The 12,108-nt window shown below is 39.6% G+C and overlaps 1 protein-coding gene across 1 annotated transcript; it reads left to right on the top strand.

Annotated features, from left to right (window-relative positions):
* The first annotated feature begins 6,690 nt into the window (after positions 1–6,690).
* Positions 6,691–10,080, top strand: LOC117906198 (probable LRR receptor-like serine/threonine-protein kinase At3g47570). Its single transcript, XM_034819175.1, has 2 exons — positions 6,691–9,330; positions 9,442–10,080. The coding sequence occupies exons 1-2, from the start codon at positions 6,915–6,917 to the stop codon at positions 9,858–9,860; spliced, it is 2,835 nt and encodes a 944-aa protein (XP_034675066.1). The 5' UTR covers positions 6,691–6,914; the 3' UTR covers positions 9,861–10,080.
* The last annotated feature ends 2,028 nt before the right edge of the window (positions 10,081–12,108 follow it).

Here is a 12,108-nt window from a genome sequence, read left to right as displayed (position 1 = left end):
AGGTGTACCCCAGAATGAGAAACATGATGACAACCAAATGTCGAAAAATATGGGTTTGATTAGATGGCTCTAGAGAGGCTCCATTGGGGGATCATGATAAGATAACAAATAGGTCATCATCTCGACGTGTATCTCGTAGGTAGAGATGATCATGTGACTCCATGAAGATCTGTAAATCTCAATCGAAATGGAAATATGCCCTAGTATGGAATCAGATGTGGAATAAGTCGAAAATCGGACAACATCAAATCATCCATCATCAATGTGTGATCTCTGTCACCCAAATCCACAATTGAATCAAACTTAAACATCAAGGAGACATCTTCTGAAAGAAGAAGCATGATAATATCTAAATACTGAAAAGTGTGAGCCTAACTGAATGGCCTAAGAAAGACTCCACTTGGGAATCATGATAAGATAACAAGTAGGTCATCGTCTCGGCATGTATCTCATAAATGGGGATAAGTATGCAACTTCATAAAGATCTGTAAATCTCAATCGAAACTGAAATATGCCCTAATATGGCATCAAATGTATGGTAGATCGAAAAATCAGACAACATCGAGTCATCCATCATAATATGCAATCCCAATTATCCAAATCCATAGCTAAATCGAATCCAATGATCAAATAAGGTGTCTTCCAGAAGAAGAAGTACGATGACATCTAAAGGCCGAAAAGTGTGGGTCTGACTTAAAGAGGCTCCACCAGAAGATCATGATAAGATAACAAATAGGTCATCGTCTCAATGTGTATCTCGTAAGTGGGGATAAGCATGCAACTCCATGAAGATCTATAAATCTCAATCGAAATGGAATATGCCCCAGTATGATATCAGATGTGTGGTAAATCAAAAAAAAAATAGGACAACATCAAATCATCCATCATCAAATGTGCGTTCCAGTCATCCAAATCCATAGCTAAATTAGATTCAAACATCAAAGAGGCTTCTCTCAGAAGAACAAGCATGACGATATCTAAATATCAACCAAATCTCAAACACCTGTCCAAGTAGGGGTTGTCGAAGATGACATCTGAACCCATGGCCTCAGGGTGGTCTTAAGACACAGGACGTAACATAGGCTAGGATGATAGAGTAATAGAAATGAAGGGAAACTAGGCCCAAATACCCAATGATCAAAACTCATGCCCTCATGTATGAAATGCAACATGTATAGAAAATCTCGTGAGCCATGGACTTGAAGGTGCCCAACGTGAATATAATATCAATAATGAGACGATGAAGCAAATCAAATTGATAATGAGATGCGCAAGAATGATGCCAGGGAAATATCAAATCTAGAATAAGTCAGTCTAGGAAAAGAACAAGGGGGTGAAGCGAAGAGGATGAATCACAAGCAATGACAAAGATGATAGCGAAACAATAAATATACGAAGAAAAGTGATGATCAACTCAAATCAAACATGGAGTGAAGTCACATCAATAATGAATGTAATGATGGAAATGACAATGACCTAGAGTCCCTAGGAGAAGGTCACTCATCTCACTCTCAAAGAAATATGACAAAGTGGATGCAAAGAAAAGGGGATCTCAAAAAGCTCACATACAAACTCTCAACAACAAATATACTCGATAAAATGACCTTCAGATATCAATATACACGCTCAATGATGGAGAATACTATGCACATACACACATGTGGTTATTTTTCTTTTCTTTTCATTTTTTTTACATACATACAAATGCACATACCCTGAACATAAACAAATGAACCCCAAAGATGATATCAATAAAGGATAGACACACTCTCGAGTGCAACAAAAACTCTTTTTAACAAGATGACCTTCTCAAACTAAGGATCTCTAAATTAGTGTCCGTATGATAGATAGTGGAAATGATGTGACTGTCCTCCATGTAATGAATTGAGGATGATCACCACTCAAGGTGGAGAGAATATGAAGAAAAACAAGCAGTAGATAGAATAAAAAAGAAGAGATGAAGAACACAACCAATGAGATAAGATGGAATGCAGTAGAGTGATGGTAGGAAAAATAATGAGAGAAAGATGCACCTGTAGGTCCAAGACTCATGAGACTCTCAAACAATGCATGCATACACTAAAGGGCCCCTATCCCGACGCAAAAAAAAAAAAAAAAGTGAGCAAGGCAATAAAAAAGAAATACTATAATGCACATGCGAGGCTCAATGGGCTAACAATGGTCTGTATGTCAAAAGAGAATAACAAGGTATATGGCTAACCAAAATGATGGTTATCCATCCTGCGACCATGGTCTCAAACATAATATTTCTTCAGCTGATCTACGTTAGTTGGCTCCAAGAATCGGTTTCCATCTAAATCCATCAACCATGCAGCGCCCTTTGGGGTCAACTCCCTAATGAAGTAAGGTCCGCTCCAATTGAGTCTGAACTTTCCTCTAGGATCTTTGATCAATCCCCTGATGATCTTTAGAACCAAGTCACCTCTCTGTAGCAGTCTAGGCTTAACTTGTTTTTTTAATACACGGGTCATCTTCCTCTGATAAGCATGAACATGGTATGCTGCCATCAATCTCCTCTCATCTAGGAGATTGAGTTGGTCTAATCGAGCCTGAGCCCAATCTGCCTTTGGAATCTACTGCTCCAATGCTACTCCTTTGGAATCTGCTGCTCCAATACCATACACTAAAGAGTAGGGTGTGGCTCCTATAGAGGCATGAAAAAAAGTCCGATAAGCCCACAATGCGAAAGGGAGCTTCTCTAACCAATCCCAAGAAGTCTCAATTATCCTCCGTAAGATCCTCTTAATATTCTTATTCGCAGCCTCTACAACCTCATTAGTCTGCGGCCTGTACGCAGACCATCTATGATGCTAGATACCGTATCTCTATAATAAAGTGTCGACATCTACTCTGAAATGCACTCCTCTATCTGAAATCAGCTCATGAAGGACTCCATGGCAATAGATAATGTGTGATTTGATGAAACTAGCGACCCCAATAATGTCTATACCCCATACTGAAAATGGTCATGGCAAAGTTAGTGCATGTAACTCTAAAGGGGGTAAATGAATGAGGTCCCCATGTATCTGGCACTTTGGACATCTAAAAACAAACTGGCAACAATTTGTCTCCATGGTCAACCAGAAATATCCAATCCTCATGATCTTATGGGCTAACATGTGTCCTCCCATATGTGGTCCACAGACTCCCGCATGAACCTCTCTCATTACTCGATCGACAGAGGCGCGGTCCAAGCACAATAATAACATCTCATCAGCTGATCGTCTGTACAATGTCTCTCCACGAATCACAAATCAAATGGCCAACTGTCTCAATGTTCTCTTATCCTTGGTTGTGGCAGTCTCAAGATATGCACCAAGTCACAGAAACTGGTATATGTCATGGTACCAAGGTAAGCCATCATCAAACTCTACCTCATCAATCAAGCAATAGTAGGCAGGAACAAATCTCAACTCGATCAGTAAAAGGTGAATAGTAGCCTTGGTAGGAATATCAATCATGAAAGCTAGAGTAGCTAAGGCATCTGAAAACTGGTTTTGCGCTCTAGGCAGATGTGTGTACCTCAAATCATCAAATCTCCCAACCAGTAGCTCTAAGTATGCATGGTAAGGCCTAAGCTTCACATCTCTAGTCTTCCACTCACCCTGAATCTGTCTCAATACCATATTGGAGTCACCAAACACCTCCATCTGTCTAATCCCGAGCTCAAGAGATGTCTCTAATCCTAAGATACAAGCCTCATACTCAACAATATTGTTCGTGGTAGGATGTCGATCCAAGAATGCCAAACAAACAGATCTAGGAATGTGGTCACCATGAGGGGATATCAACAAACACCTATCCCGTATCCAGAATGGTTGGTCGCACCATCAAAGTACATGCACCAACCCGAAAAACTAGTCACGATAGCAACATCCTCATCCGGGAAATCATCATCAATGGTTCTACCATCGGAAACTGATAATGAGGCTAAGTGATCTGCAACAATGCTCCCTCTGATAGACTTCTGAGTGACATAATGAATGTCGAACTCAGTCAAAAGTACCAACCATCTCATAAGTCGTCCGACCAAAGCAAGCCTGTTAAACAAATATCTCAGGGGATCTAGACGGGATATCAAGTGTATCGAATACTCGGTCATGTAGTGTCTTGGTCTGCGAATGGCCCAAACCAATGCCGAGCAGTAGCGCTCAACCATGACATATCTCGTCTCGTAATCTAGCATCCTCTTACTCAAATAGTAAATAGCTTGCTCCTTGCCCGAATCATCGAGCTGAGCCAACATGCATCCCAAGGCTACGTTTAAGACCGACGGGTATAAGAGTAAAGGACAACCTAGTGTAGGAGGCACCAAGACTGGAGGAGACAATAAATACTCTTTGATCCTCTCAAATGCGCGTTGGCACTGATCATCCCAAACAATAGGTTAACTCTTCCTCAAGAGTCAAAAAATGGGCTCATAGATGTCTGTCAATCTGGCGATGAATCGGCTGATGTACTGAAGTCTACCCAAGAAGCCTCTGATATCTCTCTTGGTCCTCGGTGCAGGCATGTCAAGGATGGCTTTGATCTTATCTGGATCTGCCTATATGCCTCTCTCACTGACCATGTATCCTAGTAGCTTCCCAGAAGTCACCCCAGAAGTCACCCCAGAAGTTACTCCAAAAGTGCACTTATTGGGATTTAGTCTCTATCTAAACTATCTGATCCTCTCAAAGAATCTCTCAAAGGCTGCTAAGTGGTCTACTCTATCTCGGGATTTCACTAGCATGTCGTCTACATAAACCTCGACATCTCGATGCATCATGTCATGGAAGAGGGTGGTCGCTACTCTCTAATAAGTAGTTCCTTCTTTCTTCAACCCGAATGACATGACTCGGTAGCAATAACTACTCCACTCGGTAATGAAAGACGTCTTCTCCATGTCCTTTAAATCCATCAGAATTTGACTGTACCCGGGATTATTCATCCATAAAGGACAACATCGAATGACCTGTCATACTGTCAACTAGCATATCGATGTGTGGGAGAGGAAAATCATCCTTAGGATTGGCCTTGTTGAGATCTTGGAAATCAACACAGACTCTCACCTTGCCATCTTTTTTGGGAACAGGGACAACATTAGCTAGTCACTCGAGATACTCGACCACTGATAAAAATCCTACACTGAGTTGCTTTTGAATCTCCTCTTTCACTTGCAAGCTCTAGCAATGGTGCAATTGTCTCAACTTCTACTTAACCGGTCTAGCATAGGGCAGAAGTGGCAAACGATGTTGGACAATAGATGGATCAAGGCCTGACATGTCCTCATAAGACCATGCAAAAATGTTCAAATACGATCTAAGCAACTGGATAAGGTTGTCTGTCTCATCTGTAGATAAATTCAATCTGATCCTCAACTCCCTAGGCTGATCTGCTGTGCCAAAATCAACAACCTATGTGTCCTCTGTAGTAGGTGAAACTCTTTGATCAATGGGGTCCGAATCATAATTAGAAGACAAGTCATCATCTGAATCATGTTGTGCAATCTCATGATCTATATCAAATATTTGTGATGTGGGTGAGGAGGGTGTAGATAAAGTGATATCATAAGAGACATGCAGATACTCGAAAAGGCTCAAATCCATAAATGAAGAGTCATGAACATCGTCAGAACGGGAGACAAATCCCAAAGGTGGGAGACAATCAAATAAATGTCTAGAATAGAGAGAATTCATACCTACTTCTCTCTGCCTCTTACTGACTTAGAAGTTGAACAATAGAGAGAGAAATGTTGGCAAGAAAATGAGATGGCAACCAAGGGGAGGAGGGATCACAATCAACTGTCGAAAAGGATTAATTGTTTTGTCTTGAGATCAATCCATTTAGGCAGACACCTATTTTGGACAGATCTCAAATTAGTAGTCTTATAGAAATTAAAAGCTAAATTTATTCTTCTTATAGCACTTGGATCAAGTACATTCTCCTTGGAAAAATTTTAAGAAATAATACCATTGATATGAATCCATCGACTATTCAATCCAGCTAGAAACTTTCAGATTTGTTTTTCTTTGACAGCATTTGGGATTATTATAACATGCTTTTTTATAACATTTCTCAGGCATTCTAACAAAAAAGTCAAAGGACTATCAGTCTAGCTTGTCGCCCTCTTTCTATACTAGTTGCAGTGGTATCTTCCTCCTAACAATATCTGAAAGGGTAAACTATGCACCAGAGGTCATTGTTCTCTAGTATACCCTGCATAGTAAGAGAAAAGGGAGCACAATCGACCAATTAATCAACAGATTTCTGTTTCTTTTGCAGAAATCAGAATTGATCAAATGATTTCAGCCATCCACTGCTGCTAAGCTCGACTCTCCCTCTTGATACTTAATACAGAAAAATGGCATCTCCCTCATTATGGAATCTAAGGATGAAGAATAAGACAGAAGCTAGGTCTGGAAAATAATTATATAAATTTAAGGTCATTTTCATATCTTGTCAGGAGACATGGTTAGGAGGAAGTTACATTGCTCTTAACAGGGGCTGATTAATAAATAATTTGCCCTTGTTTGATAATTGAATTCAACTTTTCAATGGTTATCCTCCTACACACATCAGGCCTTAACATGTGCTGGCAGCTAAAATATAGACTGCAAATCTTGAATTCAATGACCATTCTTTCAAAAATGAAGAAACATCTCTATTTCTCATTGCTTGTCCTCCTCCCCTTTCAAATTATTCCATATTGCAGCACGAACAGGGTAGGGGCTATTGATGCTGATACAGATACTCTCGCACTTCTATCTTTCAAGTCCATAGTCTCTGACTCCCAAAATGTTCTTTCTGGGTGGAGCCTGAATTCATCTCACTGCACTTGGTTTGGTGTCACTTGTGCCAACAACGGAACTAGAGTTCTGTCACTTCGTCTTGCTGGTTATGGGCTCTCTGGTATGATACACCCTCGACTCTCCAACCTCACTTCCCTCCAATTACTAGATCTTTCCAACAATTCATTTTATGGCCAACTTCAACTGGATTTTAGCCATCTGTCACTCCTTCAGAATATTAACCTTGCAAGAAACTCCATTAATGGTAGAATTCCAGTTGGTCTTTCTCATTGTTATAACCTTGAGGAGATTTATTTTGAGCACAACCAACTTATTGGGAACCTTCCATCTGAACTTGGAGATCTGCCGAGACTCAGAATTCTTGACGTTGCAGCGAATAACCTTACAGGTGTAATCGCTCCAACATTTGGAAACCTCACCTCTCTTACTGTTCTCAGCCTAGCAAGAAACCAATTCTTCGCCAAAATCCCAAATGAGCTGGGTCATCTCCATAATCTTCAAAGACTTCAGCTCTCAGAGAATCAGTTTGAGGGAAAGATCCCTTATTCCATCTACAACATCTCTTCTTTGATCTACTTATCTGTAGCAGAAAATATGCTTGTTGGAGAACTACCAACTGATATGGGCCTTGCACTTCCAAACCTGGCAGAAGTCTACTTAGCACATAACCAGCTGGAAGGGCCAATTCCCAGTTCTTTCTCTAATGCTTCACAAATTCAAGTCCTAGACTTTTCTTCAAACCACTTTCAAGGGCCAGTTCCTCTACTTGGTAACATGAATAATCTTAGACTCCTACATCTTGGCCTGAATAATCTCTCTTCCACCACCAAGCTTAATCTTCAGGTATTTAATTCACTAGCAAACTCTACACAGTTGGAGTTTCTATATCTTAATGATAACCAGCTAGCTGGTGAACTTCCAACTTCAGTTGCGAATCTTTCTACTCATCTCCTTGAATTTTGCATTGGCAGCAATTTTCTGACTGGTAGCATTCCCAAAGGATTTGAAAGATTTCAAAATCTCTGGGCCTTGGACATACACCAAAATCTTTTCACTGGTATGATACCAAATTCCCTAGGAAAACTTCAGCAACTACAGAGATTATTGGTTGATAATAATATGTTATCCGGAGAAATTCCAGATATCTTTGGCAATCTTACACGACTCTTTTTGCTGACAATGGGGTACAACCAGTTCTCTGGTAGAATCCCCACAAGTATTGGAGAGTGCAAGAATTTAAAGAGACTGGGTCTAAGACAGAACAGGGTCAATGGTAGCATACCCAAGGAAATTTTCAGACTTCTTGATATAATCGAGATATATTTGGCGCATAATGAACTAAGTGGTTCTCTGCCCGCCCTAGTTGAAAGTTTGGAACACCTTGAGGTCCTGGATGCTTCTAATAACCAGCTGTCAGGAAATATTTCAACGACAATTGGTTCTTGCTTAAGTCTGCGTAGTTTCAATATTGCCACAAACAAACTCTCAGGGGCCATACCAGTGTCGATGGGTAAATTAATAGCATTAGAGAGCTTGGATCTTTCTTCCAACAGTCTGACTGGACAAATCCCCGAAGAGTTACAGGATCTTTTGTATTTGCAGATCTTAAATTTGTCTTTCAATGACTTGGAAGGACCAGTTCCAAGAAAAGGTGTTTTCATGAACCTTACCTGGCTTTCTCTTACAGGAAATAATAAGCTCTGTGGTAGTGACCCTGAGGCTGCAGGAAAGCTGAGAATCCCCACATGTATCACAAAAGTGAAGTCAAATAGGCATTTGATACTCAAGATTGTGATTCCAGTTGCCAGCTTTACTCTGTTAATGTGTGCAGCCTGTATCACATGGATGCTGATCTCCCAAAACAAGAAAAAGAGGAGAGGAACAACTTTTCCATCTCCTTGTTTCAAGGCGTTGCCGCCAAAGATATCATACTCTGACATCCAGCATGCTACAAATGATTTCTCCCCAGAAAATTTGGTAGGAAAGGGAGGCTTTGGATCTGTATATAAAGGAGTTTTCAGAACTGGTGAAAATGGGGTCAACACCATATTTGCAGTGAAGGTTATTGACTTACAACAAGGTGAAGCATCTGAGAATTTCAATGCAGAATGTGAAGTGTTGAGGAACATTCAGCATCGAAACCTTGTGAAGGTTATCACTTCATGCTCAAGCATTGACAAAAGGAGGGTTGAATTCAAGGCCTTGGTTATGGAGTTCATGTCCAATGGTAGCCTGGAGAAATGGCTGTATCCAGAAGATACCAACTCTGGGTTAGCGTTGACTCTGATCCAGAGATTAAATATTGCAATAGATGTAGCTTCAGCCTTGAATTATCTGCACCATGACTGTGATCCACCTGTTGTCCATTGTGATTTGAAACCTGCAAATGTACTTTTAGATTATAATATGGGAGCCCATGTGGGAGATTTTGGACTGGCAAGGTTCCTTTGGAAGAATCCATCAGAGGATGAAAGCAGCACAATTGGACTAAAGGGTTCGATTGGTTACATTGCTCCAGGTACCACACACAACTAAAACTGTCCAAATCATTGTTTTCCCTTTATGACTAGTATTACAATTTTTTGAGTGCGGGTGTCCATTACTCTAATGTGCTGTTATTTTGTTGTAGAGTGTAGTTTAGGTAGCAGAATTTCAACAAGTAGGGACGTCTACAGCTTTGGAATTTTGCTGCTTGAGATATTCACAGCAAAGAAACCCACTGATGACATGTTTCAGGAAGGTTTAAATCAGAATAAGTTGGCATCTGCACTGCTCATAAATCAATTTTTAGATATGGCTGACAAACGGCTTTTTAACAATGATGCTTGTACAGACTATAGCATCTTCACTAGTTCTTCTGGTGGCATTAACAGCATCGGTACTAGCAGCAATACTTTGTCCCATTGGAAAATCAAAACTGAAGAGTGTATTACTGCCATAATACATGTTGGTTTGTCGTGTGCTGCTCATTCAACCACAGATCGTTCAACCATGAGAGAAGCATTGACAAAGTTGCATGATATTAAAGCTTTTCTACTGGATTTATGAGCTATATTATTTCATGATACTGCAGAATTTTTATGTTCAACATTATGTCCTATTAATTAAAGCTGCAAGTCCCTAATCTGTAGACTGAAAATATGGATATTTCTATTGATGATGTTTCTTGGTACACTTTATCTGAATTGTTTGGAAATGTGTTAACAGCAAAACAAAAGCATCTTGGTCTATCTACAAATGTAAAATTCTTAAATCAAAATGATGGATCTGGTTGGGGACAGAAAGTATGCCTCACACTTACCCTATTGAAAATATACATCAGACCCCTTCCAAAACGATGAAAAAAAAAACATCAACCATGGGATTCACACAAAAGCAATATGGGAATTCTTCACAACTTTCAATTATTAGGTTATTGCCCAACCATTGTATGCAGACAGTTGGCTTGAGCAATAGACTGCAAACATACAACAGTTCTAAGCCACACTGTTATTTGTATAAACATAGCATTCTAAAAGATAATCAACAGAAAATGTGACATAAACAAGAAAAGGAAAGGGGCCAGAAAAATAAATGCAAAGAATAAAAGAAATATAGATAAACAGAGTCAGATAATGCCAATGACATCCACCAATGTAGGAAACCACAACTTCAAAACCAAGAGGAAATTATTCATCAAAATTTCAAGAGGAAGAAACATACAACCCCCTTACTGTAATATTTTCAAGAAATGATTTCCATAGAATCTTTCTCAGGCATCAAGTAAAGCGTAAAGATTCAGCCTCTACCTCATCCAGTAACCAGGAAAATATCTCTTTCCTCTTTTCTTATGACTCATCCATTGGATACTCATTAGACTAGTCACTAGCCTTATTCAATTAATGCATGGGAAGCCCTCGATTTCTCCTGCAAAGTACAAGTGCATGTAGTTAAATGCATAACTAATCGAACACATTCCAATTGGAATGTTATTTTTGTTTGGGTAAAGTTGATATACCTAAGCAAAGCAAAGCATCCGTTACCATGAATTAGAAGGCATTAGAGATTTAGAGCAAGCTGTTTTGGGCTAGGATGAGATAGCTAATATTGTTATAAACTGAGAATTTAATAGGAGAGATGGGGAATTGTAATTATAACTAGCAAATGTAGGATTAGGAAAATGTAACTCTCCATCTGCTGAACTTTTTCAAGGCTCAAGTAAAATAAGTAAGCTCTTTCTGGACATAAGACTAATTAGCTCCATCAGGGTTTGAGCTAGGGCTTCAACTTGAATTGGTCAAGCCCTACATAAACAGCATCCAATTGAGAAAACAGGAGAGCTCAGACGCCCAAAAATGGCTTCCATGCAGGTGGGTTAGATTTTTTTCTCATATTTGTCCATCTCCCGCACAGCTCCATGCTGCTGCCAATTAGAGGCAAAAACCCTGAACGCCTAAACTTATTGTGAGAAAGAGAGAAGTGTTAGCCACGTTGTTTTATGATATCGCTCTGACTCTCTCCTTCAGAAACCAAAAAATCACACCTACCCTTGAGAAAGCGCCACAAAATCCAGCAAATTACCAACAAAATCACTCTGAAAACGCCAAGTAGCAGAATTAAATGGGTCGCAATATTTGTCTTAATGCTTCACTTTCTTTTGTAATACAGGCTCCATTCATAATAAAGTTGACTGAACCTACTTTCTTTTAGTTGGGCTGCTGGTTGCAGAAAGAAACAAAATTTTCTTTTTCTCGATCGGCAAACACGTCATTGAAATTTAAATCCTGCCCCTCAGTTGAAAACCCCTACAGGACTTGTGGGTCATTTTAATCATGTCAAAAGACTCGAAACCTCTAAAACCTCTGGCTCTCACAATTGAGAAACTGACCCAAGAGAATTGGATCAGCTGATCCTAAAAGGAAGAAACTAAGGGGGATAAAATACTTTCAATCCTCTTTCGGCGGACAAGAAAACTGAAGAAGCGACAAGAAAACGGATTTGCATCAATGGCAGATGCCATCATCACTTATCAGCAGTTGCAATACTGTTTTACACTTTCTCCGTGGAGTTAAACGACAGCGTTTTTTTGGTTCTACATAACAATGTGATTTGGTTGAACACAGAATGTGTGGGATTTTTGCATTGTACAGCAATTAAAAAAAATTAAATTAAAATAAGGTTCTCCCAATAATGTTTATAAAATTATTGCAGTCTGTATCAAATGCAATATGGTGTGGGATGAAGAACTCCCAGCTTTTCCATGGGTAATAGAGTTTTGTAAACTAACAATTTGGTGTGGGATTTGGATAGACTCCTC

This window comes from Vitis riparia, chromosome 18 (assembly GCF_004353265.1).
Source record: "Vitis riparia cultivar Riparia Gloire de Montpellier isolate 1030 chromosome 18, EGFV_Vit.rip_1.0, whole genome shotgun sequence".
Classification (NCBI taxonomy): domain Eukaryota; kingdom Viridiplantae; phylum Streptophyta; class Magnoliopsida; order Vitales; family Vitaceae; genus Vitis; species Vitis riparia.
The sequence above is the reverse complement of the archived record's forward strand: the minus strand, read 5'-3'. Positions and strand labels throughout refer to the sequence as shown.